The 19,836-nt window shown below is 38.1% G+C and overlaps 1 protein-coding gene and 1 long non-coding RNA gene across 5 annotated transcripts in view; one reads left to right on the top strand and one right to left on the bottom strand.

Moving 5' to 3' along the window:
* The window catches only part of LOC141762901 (uncharacterized), a 182,662-nt gene that overhangs the window by 6,511 nt on the left and 156,315 nt on the right, over positions 1–19,836 (bottom strand). The window lies entirely within an intron of this gene.
* LOC141762887 (uncharacterized) lies at positions 13,605–18,222 on the top strand. 4 transcript variants are annotated; one of them, XM_074627043.1, is made up of 8 exons: positions 13,605–14,074; positions 14,296–14,622; positions 15,130–15,150; positions 15,287–15,325; positions 16,062–16,100; positions 16,240–16,335; positions 16,418–16,458; positions 17,636–18,222. In XM_074627043.1, the coding sequence occupies exons 1-8, from the start codon at positions 14,035–14,037 to the stop codon at positions 17,774–17,776; spliced, it is 744 nt and encodes a 247-aa protein (XP_074483144.1). In that variant the 5' UTR covers positions 13,605–14,034; the 3' UTR covers positions 17,777–18,222. The 4 variants fall into 4 exon arrangements, with proteins under 4 accessions (XP_074483144.1, XP_074483145.1, XP_074483146.1 ...); XM_074627044.1 differs by lacking the exon at positions 15,287–15,325; XM_074627045.1 differs by lacking the exon at positions 16,062–16,100.

Raw genomic sequence — 19,836 nt, 5'->3', positions numbered from 1 at the left:
ACTTTATTTTTATTTAAAGACATACTATATTTTATTACATGCTATACTATGATTTTTTTTACATACTATACTTTGACTTTTTTTTGATATCCTATATTATTATTATTTAATGTCCTACTATATTATTTAATGACATACTATGCCATGAATTTTTTTGACATATTATTTTATAACGTACCATTTTCGTATTTCATGACATACTATGCTATGCCTTTTATGATAATAAACAAGTACTCTTTTCTAGAATCTATGAGTAGGAGGACTCACCAGTGTCCGGGTGCTGTCTAAGACAGTGATGAGACGATGAGCTATAGTGAGCACAGTACATTCTCTGAACTTGTTCCATATGGTTTTCTGGATCAGCTCATCTGTCGTGTAGAGACACGGTATTCATATTAAAGACACGCATATAACTACCTGAGCCACAAGTCATAAAAAAGTCAGAGTATAGTATGTCGAAAAAAACCTCGACATACTATATTACTATTTTTTGGCATTCTATATTGTTATTTTTTGGCATACTACACTATAATTTTTTTGAGAAAGTATATTATTTTATGCGGACTATACTATTTTTTTATGATATACCATATTATTATTTCATGGCATACTATGCTATGACTTTTTTTGACATAATATATTATTTTATGACATACTATATTATTATTTTATGGCATAATATACCATGACATTTTTTATGACATACTATATTATTATTTTAGGACTTACTATACTATGACATTTTTTGACATACTATATTGTTTTTTATGACATGCTATACTATGATTCTTTTTTTGACATATTATATTATTTGTTTATGATATACTATATTATGTTTTATAATATACTACGACTTCTTTTGATATCCTATATTATTATTTAATGTCATATTATGTTTTATAATATACTATACGATGACTTTTTTGATATCCTGTCATATTATATAATTTTTTAATGACATACTATATTTTTTATGACATACTATAAGATGACATTTTTTATGACATGCTATACTGACATTTTTTTATGACGTTATACTATGATTTTTTCCCGACATGCTATACCATGAGGTATTTTTTCCACATCCTATACTATGACATTTTTTTATGACATGCTATACTTTGATTCTTTTTTGACATACAATATTATTTTTTTTAAGACATTCTATATCTTTATTTTATGGCATGCTACAGCATGATTCTTATGACATATTATACCATGGCATTTTTTATGACATGCTATACAACGATTATTTTTTGACCTACTATATTATTTTTATGACATGCTGCACTATTTTATGAATATTTTTTGACTGATTATTCCATGACTTTTCTTGAATGACTATTCTATGACTTTTTCTGATTTTTACGTCATACTATACTATGACTATTTTATGACTTTTTTGGACATACTATACTATTACTTTTAATGATGTTTTCCACATACTTTTAACTGACTCTTTAATGACTTACCTGCTCCACCACCACACTCCCTCCTGCAGCCTGCGCTCCTCTGATGCCAACTTCCTGTCTCCACCAGTCAGGACCAAGCACCGGACCTGAGACGGAGCATTCTCCATAGCTGTTCCCGGCAACTGGAACTCACTCCCCAAACACATCCGAGATCTGTCCAAATTCAAATCACAAAACAAAACTCACTGTTTTAGAACTACTTTAATGTGTGATTAAAGTTGTGTTGTATGTTTTTAGTGTGTTGTTTTCTATGATAATTTTAAGTTGAATCAAGTCTCTTTGAGTACTATGAAAAGCGCTCTATAAATAAAATGTATTATTATTATAACTTTTGTATTATTTTTTTTCGACATACTATACTATGGCTCTTTAAATTACATTTTTCTGTCTTATTTTTATTACCCTATATTACTTTTTTTATGACAAAATATTGATACACATGAGTATCATGATATTATGTTTTGCAATACTCGATTCTCCAAAACGCTGTATCGATTTTTAATTAACCTCTTAAAATCCGACGCTTAATTTTAGCAAGACACTACTACTCACACAAGTGGAACAGAAATTCTGGAGCGCGAGTTTTACCCGGAAAGTTTTGGCTGAGCGCCAGTTGTTGTCTGACAGCTGTAGCAGTCGGCTTTTAGTCGGGTTAATCGAGCTCAATGGACAACGATTTATGTCAAACTGTATGCCAACACTGATAAACTGAAGTCGGGTATATCTGTGGACAAACTGCAAACATTTCATTTACGGCGGTATTACCTGAATGTGTCAATTAGCGGAGCGAACCAAAAACAGACTGGACGGCGAGTCCTTCTCTCCACAGCGTTCAGGCAGCTTTGCTGCAGATTCAGACCATGCCAAAGTAACTATTGAGAGTGTTTGTCGCTGCGTATGCGACCACACTCGATCGTAAATAATACAGAATTAAAGTATATGGTCATAGTTTTTTGAGCTCCACTACAATGTGAGATAACTAGTGCGGCTTTCCTCAGGGAAGTAGTTTTCCATTAATACCGTTGGTTTCGTTTTATTTTATTGTTAATAATGTGTTACATTTCATGTCACTCTTTCACAGCGTTTTAAGTTATTGTTACTCTTAAATCGGGGGTCCAATGGGGGAACGCAACATTTCATTCATATATCTTGAGGTCAGAGGTCACGGAACCCATTTGAAAATGGAAATACCAGTTTTTCCTTGCCAGAGTTTAGCCTAACTTTGGAGCAAGCTAACATGACTTGGTTGGTATCAATGGATTCCTTAGGTTTCTAGTTTAATATGTTACCAGTCACACAGCTCTAAAACTGGGCTGCTACAGCCTCTGAAAGACAGTGAAGGCAGTCTAAAAAACACATAATCACTATCAAGACAATATTTTGCTCTGCTGACGTTTCCTTACTCAGTGAGTTGGTACAGCATCCTCTGCTAGATCGCGTCTCGGAGGCAGCTGAGCTGCTTCTGATGAGCCTATCTGTGGTTTTCCAGCTGTTCCTCCAGCGTTTTCTGGAGGACAGAGACACAAAAAACACATTATAAACACACAATCATTCAAATATAAAAATCATGTCATTTGACTGTTGCCGTTTCCAGCTGTGTACCGACAGTGGTGTTTTTCAGGTCCACCTCTCCTCACCTTGATTTCCTCATCTCCATCCAGTCTGCTGGAAAATAATACAACAATAATAAACTTTAATAGAATTTATTGTTGTATTTATAGTTAGCATTAAAACTGGAAAGTGGAGAACTGCTTAAAGTTCATGAATAAAATGACGAAGACCAACCTGAAGACTTCCATAGTTCCCACGGACCGTGTAAACACCAGATGACCTACAACCGTCTCTATGATGAAATGCAAAATAAAGTCATCAGAATTTGGAGTTGCATGAAATTCAAGTTTAACCAACCATGTATGAAAAGATGCACTCATAAATTTCTTTTATTTTGTCATTAGCTTTCACATGAATCCTGAGTCTACCTTTTCAACCTGTTTTTCCATCATTGTTATAAATAAAACGTAAACTTTTAAATATTGTTTTCCTAGGAAAATAAAGCAAACATATATACTCAGTAACCTCACTAAAAGTTTTGGGCTTCAAATAAAAAAATTAAATCTTAAAAAAAAAAAAAAAATACATTTCACATAAGGCTTATGGAGAGACCATAGGTGGAAAAAAATGGCTGATTAAATAAGAAAATTGGAGTCAATCAAGTAATCAAGTAATCAATTCAGGTAAAAATACAGCTCCAACTTCAGAAACTCTTTATGACAATAAAAAAAATAGTGTAGAAATGAATGGGGACTGTTGAGCTTTTTAATACAATTAAGATTGTATGAAAGTGTGATTTAAGGAAACACTAAATCAACCATTTCTGTTCCTGAGGGTGACGTAGGGATCCAGAATCTGCCTACAATTATATGAATAATAGTCAGACTTTGTGGCCAATTGTATCACATAAAAAAGAGAGTTATTTAAAATAACAGGTATGCTGACAGTAGTTAGCCTATGTTTTTCCTCAAGAAGAAAGACCACTTGTTTCCAACTATACTCCTTCCAGATACAGTGGTGGAATAATTCAATCAATCAGATAGTTTTTGTTTGGAGGCTAGTTGTATACTAACTAGTCTCTTGTACCTGCACAGTTGAAGTCAGAGGGAAAGAGTGAGGACCACAGCAGCTCTGAAAAGTTATTTAAATATAATATAATAAATAATCATTTAGACTGCCGTTTAGAGTTGTGTGCTTGGAGCTAATTAACCGCATAACACGGGACTACAAGCTGATGGGTGGCATTTAATAAATGTACTGGACCATTTAACTAAAGGCTAACGTGTAAGGAGATAATTATGCCAACAGCAACTTTACAGTAGTTGGCAGTGTGGCAATGACAGAAGCATGCATGAAGACAATTCAGCACATTATTTCAAACATGTAGAATACAAAAAAATAATAAAATAAAAAATAAAGAAAAAGCATGATCATACCAACAAGTGGACAGTCAGAAACAAGTAGCATTTACATACAATGAAAAGCATAAGAAAACTAAATTGTCAACACATGATGCCTTGATTTACATATTTGAAAAGGAGTGAGAAGAAGTAGAAACTTATTTAATCCCACCCCTTCTCTACAAATCAATTATTAATTATTAACCAGCTTCCTTATTTAGCCATACATATACTCTAATGAAATTTTCCTAAATTTGTTTAACTATAATTATTATTATTTATAATTATTCTAACTATAATTATTATCTTTAATCTGTGTCATACAGAAATATAAATTAATTACTGATATAATTATCCTTTTCAAAATATAAATTTGTTATCAATCTAGAATGCCAATTCATTACTTGTTATCTTTTCTTATATGAGCAAATTATTATTTATAATATACAATATGTCCATGCACACACACACACACATATATATATATATATATATAAACTGGAAAAACAAAGTTTGGAAGTTTGTGTTTGGTGGATTATTTCTCTGTTGTTACAATGCTAATTGTAGCATATATATATATATATATATATACATATATATACATGTATATAAATATACATGTATATATATATATATACATATACACATATATATACATGTATATAAATATACATATATATATATACTATGGCAAGCCGTTCAGGAAATTATTATATATATAATGTGAAATTTGAGAATATGGAATGAACTCTGAATATATGGAATGAAACTCTGAATATATTGAATGAACTCTGAATATATGGAATGAAACTCTGAGAATATGGAATGGAATCTGACGTCATCACGGCGCTGCTGCTTTCTTGTGTTTTAGGTCATTATATTAATCATAATGAGCCGTCCTCTGAGCAGGACACATAACAAATACATCCATGGTCTGTATGCACGGCCGGCTGTGAGACGAGTGGTCAGGGACCGTCTACGAAGTGCAACGCCGAAAAGAGTTGCTACAAAAATATTCAATAACTCCACTATTATACAGTGTAGTGATACCAAAATCACTTCACACATCACCACTGGTCTCTTCCTGGATATAGTACAACGCTTAATTAGGAAAAATGTGCTTTTGCATAATTTTGGTGTATTTATAATGGGAAAAATATTCAATGCACTTCGTAGACGGTCCCTGACCACTCGTCTCACAGCCGGCCGTGCATACAGACCATGGATGTATTTGTTATGTGTCCTGCTCAGAGGACGGCTCATTATGATTACAGTTTTTCTCGATTGTTTACACACATTTTCTGAAAGCATGCCTCATACTCTCAGAACTCTACACACAAATCAAAAAACACACACACAATGGGCAAAACCCCTCAATTCTCCTGCAAAATGAAACTTTACATTCAAAACAATGTTATTTCTTCTCAAAATGGTATTTTGTTTTCAAATGACACACACAAACCATCATATGAATAGACATTTATAAGAACCAGTTGAACACTGATGTGCTCAATGTAAAACACTATGATGAATGGAAAACACTTCTTCTCCATTCATCATAATGACCTAGGCCTTTTTTTTGTTCAGTGTTACACTTACTACAGACAGTACATACATAAGTGTGTTGTAAAATATTTTAGAATATTGTTTTTATACTCAGAACACACAAATACACGGTAACAATATATATTTTATTTTCCCCACAAAAACAATGTACACAGTGTACATCCCAACCAACACAAAGTTGCACATACAGTGGTCTACATACAAAACAACAGAATCATTTACTGTATACAGTTACAGTAAAAAAAAACGAAAAAAAAAACTATGCTGCATCCTCTCTTCTGTTTCGGTCTGGCCACAGCACCTCATCCACATCACAAGCAATGTTTGCCCTTTTATGCTAAAGATCTGATTGCTAATTGTAACACTGTGTGACAGGTGTTTGCCCATGTGATGAGTCAGTGTGCATAGTAGGGCAATTGACTTTAGAATTTTGAATGACAGTGTGTTCCTTGTGAAAACGAGATTTTCTTCATGAAAATTGTGCCAAATGCAGAGAATTGTGTGTAGTGTTTTGAAAAAAGTGTGTTTTAGAACTGCAATTTGAGTGTAAAGCAGGAATTGTGCTTGTAGTTTAGCAGAATTGGTTCAGGGGGTTGGTGCATGAGTTACATGTTGTGGTCATTGTGTGTCAAGTACCAGTATTTGTGTGTAAACAATTGAGAAAAACTGTAATATAATGACCTAAAACACAAGAAAGCAGCAGCGCCGTGATGACGTCAGATTCCATTCCATATTCTCAGAGTTTCATTCCATATATTCAGAGTTCATTCAATATATTCAGAGTTTCATTCCATATATTCAGAGTTTCATTCAATATATTCAGGATTTCATTCCATATTCTCAAATTTCACATTATATATATAATAATTTCCTGAACGGCTTGCCATAATATACATATATGTATATATATATACATATATATATATATATATACATATATATACATATATATATATATATACATATATATATTTAAAGGCCCAGCGGTCCCAAAGGCTATAGCATATATAAGAAGTCTTTTATTCCCTATGCCATACAGGTGTTGAACTCGGTAAACAGCATCAGGGAACACTTGTATTATGTCTATTGTACTTTATATGTATATGTTTATATACTGTATGTGTCTATATGTACCTTCACTGCACTGGGAGGAGGACAATGAAGTCAATCTAATCTAATACAGGTTTTATTTATTGTCAGCCTTTGTGATCTGCTCTCTGGATCATCAGGTCAACATGAGAAACTAATTCAGTATAGATAGATAATAGATAACTGATAACAGATAATTAATAACAGATCATTGATAGATAATCAGATTACATCGATAACTTGTACAGAAACTGTTGACCTGTAACTGTTTTATTTATAATGGTTTTATTGTAGGGAGTTTACAGTGAACTGACAGTAAGTGAAAGTAAAACCTTCAGGGAAACTGTGTGGTTTACAATAAGCCTGCAGCTGCTGTATTGCTGCCATGCTCACAGTGTCGGTTTCATGTGTTAGCATGCAAGCATTTAAAGTTCAGCTGAGGCTGACGGGAGCGTCATTAGTTTAGCAGATATTTGTTCATATGGGACTAATTAAACATTTGACCTGGATGTATTTAGTATAATACACTTGAATTACAAATCTGAGGATTAATCCAGATGGAGTGCATTAATTAAAAAGACACAAGATTCAAGTAAAATGTACTTCTTCAAAGTACAAGTGAAATAAATCATAATGAGAAAATGAAATGATTTTTAAAGAAAAATCCCCAACATGATGGTAAATAATACTTGTAAAGTTTACTTCAATGAACATCTTCAGTACAAAAAGTACATATTAGTTGGGTAGATCTTGGTTTTGTTTAAATATGCCGAATTGTAATTTTATGGGTTATTGTTGTTCCGACGATTAAGCTAAGATGCCTATACTGTATGTGCTAACGTCAATTGTCACTTGTTGCCACGGTAACTATTCAGGTATTCTGCAGCCTGATGGAGACGCCAGTGTGTCAAACTCAGTTATCCATTTTCCAACACTATCTGGTAACTTGACCAAAAAGTTACTGTATTGATTTCAAATCGTTGAATGTATCGTATCGCTCTAGTTGAGCCAAATATCGTCCTTGAATCGTATCGGAATCATGGAAATCATCACTCATCACTCACTCATCTTCAACCTGTTATCCAGGGTCGGGTCGGGGGGGCAACAGCTCCAGCAGGGGACCCCAAACTTCCCTTTCCCGGGCCACATTAACCAGCTCTGACTGGGGGATCCCGAGGCGTTCCCAGGCCAGTGTGGAGATCTAATCTCTCCACCTAGTCCTGGTCTTCCCCGTGGTCTCCTCCCAGCAGGTCGTGCCTGGAACACAGGGGGGGGGGGTATCCTCACCAGATTTGAACCCAGCTTGAACTGTTTTGCTCTCACTCAGGAGAAACTGTCCTGTGTGGTTTCCTTTTTAAAACTATAACAACAAGTTGGATTTATAGTTTTACATGACATGTTTTGGACATTTAGTTCATCTGTGTGTGTCTGTGGAGACAATAGATGGCCATCAAACCCCCTCCTCCTCTATCTGCCTGTGTTATGAAGAAGTGCATTATGATAGTTGGGTAAGTTATCCGTTCCCCTCGGGATGAAAACAGTTTTATCTTATCCATCTGAAGTACTTATATATGACTCATTGCACCACTCAGAATGAAACTTCTGCACGTCTTAGTTTTCACCTTCAGGATTAGTCTCCAGGATGCAGAGACGGAGAGGACAGTCCACCAAACATAAAACAGACTGTTCTGGACAGGACTGTTATGTACTGTAACTGTTTTATTTATAACGGTTTTATTGTAGGGAGTTTACAATAAACTGACAGTAAGTGAAAGTAAAAACTTCAGGGAAACTGTGTGGTTTACAATAAGCCTGCAGCTGCTGTAGTACTGCAGTACTGTAGTACTGCAGTACTACAGTAGTACTGCAGTACAGTACAGCAGTGATCACAGTGTCGGTTTCATGTGTTAGCATGCAAGCATTTAAAGTTCAGCTGAGGCTGACGGGAGCGTCATTAGTTTAGCAGGTATTTGTTCATATGGGACTAATTAAGCATTTGACCTGGATGTATTTACTATAATACACTTGAATTACAAATCAGAGGATTAATCCAGTTGGAGTGCATTACTTAAAAAGACACAAGATTCAAGTAAAATGTACTTCTTCAAAGTACAAGTGAAATAAATCATAATGAGAAAATGAAATGATTTTTAAAGAAAAATCCCCAACATGATGGTAAATAATACTTGTAAAGTTTACTTCAATGAACATCTTCAGTGCAAAAAGTACATATTAGTTAGGTAGATCTTGGTTTTGTTTAAATATGCCGAATTGTAATTTTATGGGTTATTGTTGTTCAGACGATTAAGCTAAGATGCCTATATGTGCTAACGTCAGTTGTCACTTGTTGCCACGGTAACTATTCAGGTATTCTGCAGCCTGATGGAGACGCCAGTGTGTCAAACTCAGTTATCCATTTTCCAACACTATCTGGTAACTTGACCCAGAGACGCCACGTGATACCAACGCCATCATACTATTGGCTCACCAGCCTCAACGTCAGATACCTTCCACAGATATAAACAAAACATTCATTTTGGACCCGTCAAAACATTTAAAATGATTAGTTCACAATCAGAAGAATTATTTTTAGGGAAAGCCATTCTTTTATTCAGCACCTTTCTAAAGGCTCTGTAGATTTATTTATTTTATTATTCATCTTCATGAAATTTTTAACTTTCCATCCAGAAATGAAAAAAACTAACTTCCATGGCCTCCGCCATTTCTGACTACGTCAACAAACACGTCACAACTCGTGAACTCGGAGCTTTCAGAGACTTTCCACTGACGAGGTCGTGAATACGACTCACAGCTGTCAATCTTGATGTCCCGCCCCCTTTTATATCGTCAAATAACTCATCAAAACCAAACTGATCAGAAAAACATCAGCGTGATGAGAACTATACATCCGATGACAAAAACCATCTCTGAAACATTGATCTGACGCGTTCTTTGAGTCTTTAGTTCGGTTCATGTCCCATCCACTAACATGGAGTGGGGGGGGGCTATGAACATCCAGATGTTCTGGCTTCAGTTTAGTGGAGCTGTCATGTCGTCCATCTTTATATTCAGTCTGTGATCTCACCACTAACTAAACTACTGTAAAAGAAAACTAACAGTAGAACTGCGTTTTCTAAACTGTTTGGTTCAATATAGACGTGTTGAGGATTCCTATTGGGAAGTCCTTTATTAGTCCCCACTGTGGGACTAATAAAGGACTATCTCATCTCTTCTCTTATCTTACTGTGACTTTTTATATTTTTATGTGTTAATGATGTTTGTGACTCCTACCTCACCTTTCTGTGGACTTTGTTCTGAGCTGCTGATTAAATAGTTTCACATTCTTTTGCAGGGTGATATTTAAACCCTCTCGTTGGGGTTAGTCCAGCAGTCCAGCTGTCAACGCATTCATCTCCTGTGAGCAACCTCCTTCAGGTAAGTCACCAACCATGTGAGGTATATTATGTTAACAGAAATGTATACATGCTTTATAGTATGATTGGTATTTTACAATATATACCAAATGGTGCAGTCATTATCAGTAATTGATATTTTTAATTTAGTTTTTATTCAGTACAGAATGAAGAATTAACTTCATTACTGACTTCATTATGCTGGTTGACCACCGATGAACAAATGCCTTCTTGTCAGAATGTAGTAAAATAATAAAATATATTTTATAATAATAATAAAATATATTTTACTTTAGATCTATTACCTCTGTTATTTTTCAGTTCCCACCGAGAAACTCTCGTTCTAATCTGCTGCCGACATTTCCTCTGTTTCTTTCAGAGTGACCTACCTTTCCTGAAGTTGTCAGGTAGGCAAACATCTTCTAGAAGAATAATGTCCTGTGTTGTTTATAAATATAAATCTAGTTTATTTGAATAAACTAACTTCAGTGACTGAAAGGGAAACAAAGAGCTGCCACAACAAAACTGTCCATTCTTTGTTTTTTATGGAACTGAGTGTGTGGAGTGTTGAAGTATCTCGATGATAAACCTTGTATATATTGTAGTATAGAGAGTATGTGCACAGTCCATCCATCTGTTCTTATAGCCATGGAGTAATTATGTGGCTTTTATGGATTTTAAAAGAAAAAAAATAACTTGCTTGATTATGCAATGACTAAGTTTCCCTTTTCTTTCTTTCAGACCGTGCAACTGAGAGTAAGTAAAATAATAATTTAAATAGTTTTTTGACAGTCAATAATCATTTTGATTCCACTGTATGAGATTTCAGGACTACATGGAGAGAAAAAGTCATAATATGACAATAAAGTCCAAATTTTATGTGAAAACTGTTTTATTTAACAGGTTAAAGTGGTAATATTTTGAGAACAAATGAAAGAGTTGTAGCTTTGAGAGTTAAAGGGGACAAATCATGAAAAACTCTGTTTCAGTGCTTGTGTTCATCCATCTGGGTCTCTGGAGTTCCCACCAACCCAGTCAGGTTATTATGGGCTGTCTAGGTCAGAAAACATGTGACTCAACCAGCCAATTAGATGTGGCTCCCCTTCCTATGTCACATGCAGCCTCATTAGAATATACGGCCCACAGCTGGAGAGCTACCTTTACAAAGGTGAACCATGTTTATCTCACCAGCCAATCAGAGCAGACTGGGCTTCTTAAAGAGACAGGAGCGCTTCAGACAGACGGTGAATACAGAGATATGCAGACAGACGGGAGGAGAACAATAATGAGTTTATTGAACATTAAAGCATGTAAACATGTTCTAGTAGAAACCTAAAATACAGTATGAACCTGGAAATGAGCCTGATATGTCTCCTTTAACATATTAAAGTAGAAGTTCAGCCCAAAAGAAAAATAAATAAAATAGTATTGTTGAACATATAACAACCTGTTTTTCTTAAAATATTACTTTTGAAATATGTGTTTACAATGTCATTCTGTGGTACATCTTTTTTACCTCAGAGATTAAATGTAGTGTCTGTTTTTTTAACCGATGCAGTTGTGAGAGGAGATCTAGAGGTCTGTACCGGCGGGTCACAGACGATGTTTGACACTCTGGACCGGCCCGGTAAAGCTTTTACTGCTGGTACCTACGCCGGTACTGGGTCCATGGAAGATGAATCGGGGGATGGAGTGTACGCCGGTGCCGGAGTCGGCCATGCTCAGGCTGAATGGGGCATTTTTGATGCTCAGGCTAAAGGGCCCAACGCCAGCGCTGGAGCCGAACTCTCCACGGCAGCAGGAGCCAGAGCCTTCGCCAAAGCAGAACTGGCCAGCGCTTCGGCCTCCGCTGGTCCGGTGAAAGCTACCATCGGTCTGTCGGCTGACACCGGCGTCGGCATCGGCCCTGGAGGGATAGAAGCAAAGGTGCTGGGAACAGGCTTCACCATCGGCAGAAAGATCGGCTTCTCTGTGCTTGGCAGTGGAATTGAGTTTAAACTATGGTAGACCGTGGTTACGGTAACCACGATAGACCGTGGTTACGGCAGACCGTGGTTACGGCAGACCGTGGTTACGGCAGACGGCAGACCGTGGTTACGGTGGACTAATACAGCTGTCTGTGGTTGTGTTTTCTGTAACATTGAAAGCATAAACAGCCTTAATAAATGAAACCTTTACAGTCTCATATCTCTTGTTATTTTTCAGTGTCTGATGCTTTTTAGAAAACAGAACAAACATGGTAGAATATTTACTGAAAATAAATAAGATTATAGGACTTTTACTTATTTTACCATTTCCTGCCAACTACTTCCTGTGTTTTTTAAATATAAAACATCTTGCAGCTAGCAGAATAAGAGCTGTAGTGGAGGTCTTTATGGTTTTTATATCTCAGCTGAGGCTGATGGGAATGTCAGTATTAGTATTAGTTATATACTGTAATATATTGGTCCGAAGTACAAATCACTAGGTTAATCCAGATGGAGTGCACCAACATGATGGTAAAAATACTGTATGTGTAAAAGTACTTAAAAACATCTTCAATAAAAAAAGTACACATTTTGAAGCACAAATTGTGTAAATACATTTATAAGAAGTGATAACAATATACAGCTCATGTTCATCAGAAGATGTCCAATGCTCTGCGTGCTGTAGCATTAACCGCCAGGTGACCATGGTGGATATTCATTCTGCATGTAATCCTTAATATCATTATATCATCATTAATATCTTCTTTAATCATTAAACTTTGTCTTTTACCACACTCCTTCTAGTCTCGGTCGTTCTGAAGAAAACAGAAGCTGAAGTTGCTCCATTTAATACGTGATGTAACTTTAACCTATTGACCTCTCTCCGGTCGGTTTCTCTCACCGTGGTTTTAGATCCACCTGTTGCAAGATGGTGATGATGATGATGAAGGTTGGATGTGTAATGTCAGTTTGTTCCTACGAAGTAGTTGTTGCGTCTCTGGTTCTCACTGCACGCTGTAATAATCTGTGCTGCAGTTGTTAGCCATGTGACTTTATGGATGGCAGCGTTGGCCCGTCTACCACGTTGGTCCACTGAAATATCTCAACACCTCTACATGTTTTATTGTTGTTGTTAAGATGGTGAACGTGGTAGCTCATTGCCTTACCGAGTCTCTAGCATGGCTGTTAGGCTTGTTTCTGAGTGTTGGAGCATTTCCTGGTTCAGCAGCCGCTCTGATTGGCTTCTGACTGACATCTTTTCCATGGCAACGGCAGCCGAGGCTCATGGGTATTGAAGTATTGAGACCCGGTTGCCGTGTCAAAATGATGGAAAAAACGTGATTGCTCACATAAACTAAGTTGAAATGAATAAACTGGGTGACCAGTTAACTAACCCTTCAGTGAACCTGCTGAACTTGGTTGAACGCTTCATTTCCACTGTACTAGTCGTGACGTTGGAGGACCGTTGTGAAACAGAGCTGAGAAAGAAGAAGAAAGCCGACGACTCTGGAAGTCAGATGTCATCAGACCATCAGAGTGAAGTGAAGCTTTTTATCTCCATCAGGATTAAATCAGAATGAACATCCACATTGTTCTGTTCTTCTGCTTCTTAACAGGTGAGGACTGATTACCTGGCTGTTAATGCAGCACTCACATTTACAGGATGTATCCAACTGCTTTTATTTATTTTAGTTTCTGCTCAATCAATCCACAATAATTTAACGGCTGCATCGAGCAATCGAGTTTTTATTCATCAATTTAATTGTTTAGTTGATAGTAAAAAGAAGAGCAGTTTCCCAGAGCCAGAGGTGATGTATCTCACTGTTGGTCTTTTCAGGAGCTCTCTGTGATGGAACCACCGGTACCTCCAGGTGCATCAACGCTACCGAGGGAGGAAATATCCGAGTCCAATGCTCTCTTCTGTCTGTAAGAAACGTCCGGAAGTTCTTCTGTGAGAACGACTGCAGAGGAGACGATGTTCTCGTTGTAACGTCTGGATCTGGAGCCCAGAATGGCCGATTCAGCCTGGAGGTCGACTCCCAGCGGCTGTACGTGAACATCGCCCAGCTGGTGAAGTCAGACTCAGGCCGGTACAGGTGTGGAGTCAGAAGAGGAAGACCTCGCTTCACAGCTTCGTACGACTTTGACCTCTGTGTTACCGACGGTGAGTTTCATGGAAATGTTTAATGTTCCACAGCACTAATTTCATCATTGCAGCATCTAAAATAACAACACACACTGTAAACACTGTGAATACTAACATTTAAAGAGGACTTTCCTTTACTGGTTACATCGTTTTTTTGTGAATTTTAAAGGTCTGAAACAGACAAACAGTTTCAGACAGTCAGAGGGTGAAACGAGGAGCTGCAGCTCAGCCGCTACGAGATCAATAAAGCAGTTTTTGAACATTAAAGCATTTAACCATGTTCTAGTAGAAACCCCCAAATTACAAGTATGAACCTGACAACGAGCCTGATATGTCCTCTCTAAGACGCGTTGAGCTGCTCTCTAAGTATTATTGTAGATTAACAATAATTTGAAGAATATTTTACAGTGTTTTTTTATATTTCAGTTGAATATTTTTGCTTTCTTCATAGAAATGGTCTGTCAGATGTAAAGAGCACCAGGATTTATTTTTTATAATCACTGAATATGTTTTCATGTTTCACAGCGAGGAGCGAAGAGACAACAGGTACAGTTCACAGTCTTATTAATAATATTAATAATAATAATATTATTTAGTGAGTGAATAACTCATTAAACTCGACTGGCCAAAACAAAGTCAGTTATTACAAAAAGGTTTTTTATTGTGTTTTTGTTGTTCGCAGCTCCGACAGCTGTCCCTGAAACAAACAAGGTGTCTACAGGTACAGTTCACAGTATTATTATTATTATTTCAATCAGGAGAGACTCGTATGAATTGAATGATGATTTATTACAAAGTGCACGAATTATGAATAGTAACAGTCTTTAGTGATTTAAACCCGATGTGACATGATAAGGGGGAAGTGATGCCATAGTAGGATTTAGGATTATTCCCCCGGGTCTAGACACTGGTGATGGTGGTGGTGAAGATTGATGCGGATCCGATGAATGAAGTGGAGCAGGATTACTCTGATTGGATGAATCTGGAGGTGATGGGGTGGTGGAGGGTCGCATTGGTTGTGCTGATACTGACACTGAAACAGCATAGAGGACAATGGTTTTTAAACTTTGACAGCAACATGTGATTGGTTCAGGGAGATATGGCAAGCTCTGATTGGTCACTGAAAAGAGAGACGCCCATAATCAGCTGACATAGTAATAGCCCATGAGAGTGACCCAGAATGAATGAGAATGAATGAGATTGCACCCCTAGTCTTCCTGACTGAATTTACGCATAAGCTTCATTATTATTATTATTATTATTAATAATAATAATAATAATATTATTTAGTGAGTGAATATTGGACTGACATTCATCAGGTGGACACAACTAGTGATCCTGTTGCTCTGTAACTGCTAGACGTGTGAATGAGCAGCTGTTTGCTGATAACCAGCATTGTGTTCACAACTTGTTTCCGTCCAAAATCAAGTTTTTTATTGTGTTTTTGTTGTTCGCAGCTCCGTCAGCTGTCCCTGAAACAAACAAGGTGTCTACAGGTACGGCTGGTTATAAAATACTGTTTCAGCAACAACACAGAGAGACAGTTTCACATTAAGCGTCCGAGTTATCATCACAGAAGCTTGTAGAGGACTTTACATCATGTTTGTTTTATATGTTTTCATCCCGTCTCATCAGGTCTGGTCCTGGTGTCGGTCGGGGTACCTGTGGTGGTGGTTCTGTTGGTTGTTGTTCTGCTCTTCTTCTACAAAACGAGGACGAAGCGGTCTGATGGTGAGTCATCTTTCAACCTCATCTGCACCTTTTTAATGATCACTGATTCAAGATGGAGAGAAATACTTTGTCTGTTCTGCAGGTACCAACAAGACAGGAAACACAGACAGCACCAAGACTCAGGTGACTTTCTAAACTCTCTCTGGTACAGTTCCAGTCCGGTTCCTCCCCCCTCCCACTCTGTGGTTCCAGTCCGGTTCCTCCCCCCTCCCACTCTGTGGTACCAGTCCGGTTCCTCCCCCCTCCCACTCTGTGGTACAAGTCCAGTTCCTCCACCCTCCCACTCTGTGGTTCCAGTCCGGTTCCTCCACCTCCCACTCTGTGGTTCCAGTCCGGTTCCCCCACTCTCCCGCTCTGTGGTGGAGGGAACTCCGTCTGTAGTCACTCTCAATTTCAAATACAGCTTCCAAACGATTATGAAAATAAGATAATCGCCATTAAACGATTATTGTGCTTCATTCTGTTTCTATACACCCGGTGTGTTTATGATTAACGTCTCCATACATCTCGCCTCGTCATTTTGCTCTCAAAGTGCACCAGATTGATGAATTAAACTTTAAAATGTCGCCTACAAAGTTTTTAATTGCATGATATTATCAAAGTCGCCATCGTGGTTTTTGGCCGTCTCCGTCTCGGAGAGAACAGAATTTTTTAAGCAACCACAATGTTACAATAAACTTTAATGAAACTCATGTTTACAGTGTTTCCTGAGGTAATACATGAAGAGAGAAGGAGGCTCATTTCCTATCAGACTTCTATAGAACCAGAGGAGTCGCCCCCTGCTGGCTGCTAGACAGGATGCAGGTTGAAGACTCTTCATCTTTGGCTTCACATTACAGAAACTCACTGTAAAGTTCAGTAAAGTTGAGCTGGTGAGGAAAGTCAAACATTTAGCAGCTAAAGAACCACATCTTTTTGTTGTTAGGAGTTGTTTGAGGTCTAAATGGAGCTAAAAGGAGAATGAATATCGGTCAGGTGAATGCTGGTGTGGCTCTGTGGGTGTGTAGACGGACAACATCTCTAGAGAGTGATCATGCTTCAGTGTTGAGGTTTTGGGGTTTTGGGGTTTTGGCTCGTTACATCTTTAAAGAGCAGCCGTAGAAACTGAGAACAGCAGCTGTGGTCAGGTTGGATTCACAGCAGAACTCACATAGTGACGATGTCCACACTACATATCATAATGTCTACAGAAATATCTCAGACCACAGCAGCATCATCCACTTCTCATTTTCCCTCTCATGTACAAACAGCTTCTGCTTTCTGTGTTTCATCATTGTGATTTCATGTTTGTGGTGTTCAGATTGTCCCCTATGAGAACTGGCCTCCAGGCTCCACACGGCCAGACTCCACCTACCAGGACCTCGATCCAGCCACCCGGAACCAGAACCAGATCTACTGGACACTCACTCACACACAGGACAACACGAAGGATCACGTCTAGAACCGGACCGAGTGTGGTTGAAACCAGCGGTGGAATGTAACTAAGTACATTTACTCCACTACTGCTCTTAAGTACAACTTTAAGGTTCTTGTGTTTGACTTGAGTATTTCCATTTTATTGTACTCTATACTTCTCCTCCGTTACATTTCAGAGGGAAACGTTTCATTCTGCCACATTAACCTGACAGCTGGAGTTACTGTTCACAGATTTAACATCACTTTAAGAATGTACTGCATTATAAATTCAGTATTAAGCAGTGACCGTTAGCCCTACCGTGACCATTAACATGCTGCTTATATAAATGCATCAAGAACATATTCCATAATATAACATCATATAGGATATATTTAACACTCTGAGTGGGGTCATTTTGCATAAAGAAAAAGCAATTCTTGCAGAAATCTCCAAAATGTCAAAAGATTTTGATCCCAAATCACAGCATGTCTTCTTCTCCAGATCAATTCTCCAGTTGGTAAAAAAAATGGTTAAATTTAGCACCAAACCTGTTGAACAAATGGAATCAACACAACAACTTATGAGACGTAATAGAGCATGAGGATGACCATCAGATACTGCTATCATCATGTTCTAAACACGTATACACTTTCACTATTTATTTTAAATAATTCATAATTTATGTTTATTTCTGATTTATGACTAGAACAACTAACCCTAACCCAACTTGACCCTCAGTGCTGAGCTGCATCTCAGATTAATCTCCAGGTTCTCAGCTTTCAGATGATGTTCACCACTTCTCTGTGACATCTACTGTTGACCTGCTACCTGCCCCTAAAGACCCCCTAAAGACCCCCTAAAGACCCCCTAAAGACCACCTGGACCCCCTAAAGACCCCCTGAACCCCCTAAAGACCTCCTAAAGACCCCCTGGACCCCCTACAGACCCCCTAAAGACCTCCTAAAGACCCCCTGGACCCCCTACAGACCCGATGAAATCATAGATGAAAGACTGAGAGAGCTGAGAGTTGTTCCTCTGTGTTAACTCAAAGGCACCATCTGGTGGCCATGCAGCTGTACTCACAAACATCTGGACTGAATCACAAACATCTGGACTGAATCACAAACATCTGGACTGAATCACAAACATCTAGACGGAATCACAAACATCTGGACTGAATCACAAACATCTAGACGGAATCACAAACATCTGGACTGAATCACAAACATCTGGACTGAAGGAGAGGAGGAGAGGAGAGGAGAGAAGAGGAGAGGAGAGGAGAGGAGGAGAGGTGGAGAAGAAAAGAGGAGAGGAAAGGAGAGGAGGAGAGAAGAGGAGAGCAGAGGAAAGGAGGAGAGGAGGAGAGGAGAGGAGAGGAGAGAGAGGAGAGAAAGAGGAGAGAGAGTAGAGAGGAGAGAGAGAGGAGAGAGGAGGAGAGGAGAGGAGGAGAGGAGAGGAGAGATGAGGAGAGGAGAGGAGAGGAGAGGAGACTTTTGATGTTCTTTAATTAAACATCGCACTTAAAACCCCGCGGTTGAAAGCAACCTAGGGGGGAAAAAGATTGAAAAAATACACACCTAAAAACAGCCCAACTCATTCACCCGTCCACACACCTTCACTCACACACTCACACATCCACTCACCCAGAACCTCCCACCATTCCAACCCACTAGAATCACCCCAAAACCACAGAACCGTTCTGTTCGCCCTTACACAGAACCCCAGTCCACCTAACAAACATAGAACATTACACAATTCAATACACAAAACCGTAGCAACCAGTTTCCCAACGTGTGAACCAGCAGCTCGTACCAGTTCACATACATATAGTCAATCCCCCCCGCCCCAACAGTACACACTGCCCCTTCAACCCCCCACACACTCTGAAACCCCACCTTGTCATTGACCAGTGTAGCAGTTGTGTACTCTCTCTTTGCGTTGTGTTATTAATGATGTCCACACACCGTCACGTCTGGCTCCAACTCGCCATTTATTCTGATAATACAGAGATGATGTTAGATCTCCCACAGTCAGTCTCACAGCGGCAAAGCTTCTCAAAGATGCTAAAACAAAATGATATCAGTTGAAGTTGCTGTTGATTAGCC

This window comes from Sebastes fasciatus, chromosome 24 (genome assembly GCF_043250625.1).
Source record: "Sebastes fasciatus isolate fSebFas1 chromosome 24, fSebFas1.pri, whole genome shotgun sequence".
Lineage (NCBI taxonomy): Eukaryota > Metazoa > Chordata > Actinopteri > Perciformes > Sebastidae > Sebastes > Sebastes fasciatus.
This window is presented reverse-complemented; position numbering and strand designations above follow the sequence as displayed.

Coding starts and splice junctions, on each gene's coding strand:
- LOC141762887 (XM_074627043.1), top strand. CDS start 14,035: ATGAACATCCACATTGTTCTGTTCTTCTGCTTCTTAACAG. Junction 15,151..15,286: donor GAGGAGCGAAGAGACAACAG/GTACAGTTCACA, acceptor TGTTGTTCGCAG/CTCCGACAGCTGTCCCTGAA. Junction 15,326..16,061: donor AACAAACAAGGTGTCTACAG/GTACAGTTCACA, acceptor TGTTGTTCGCAG/CTCCGTCAGCTGTCCCTGAA.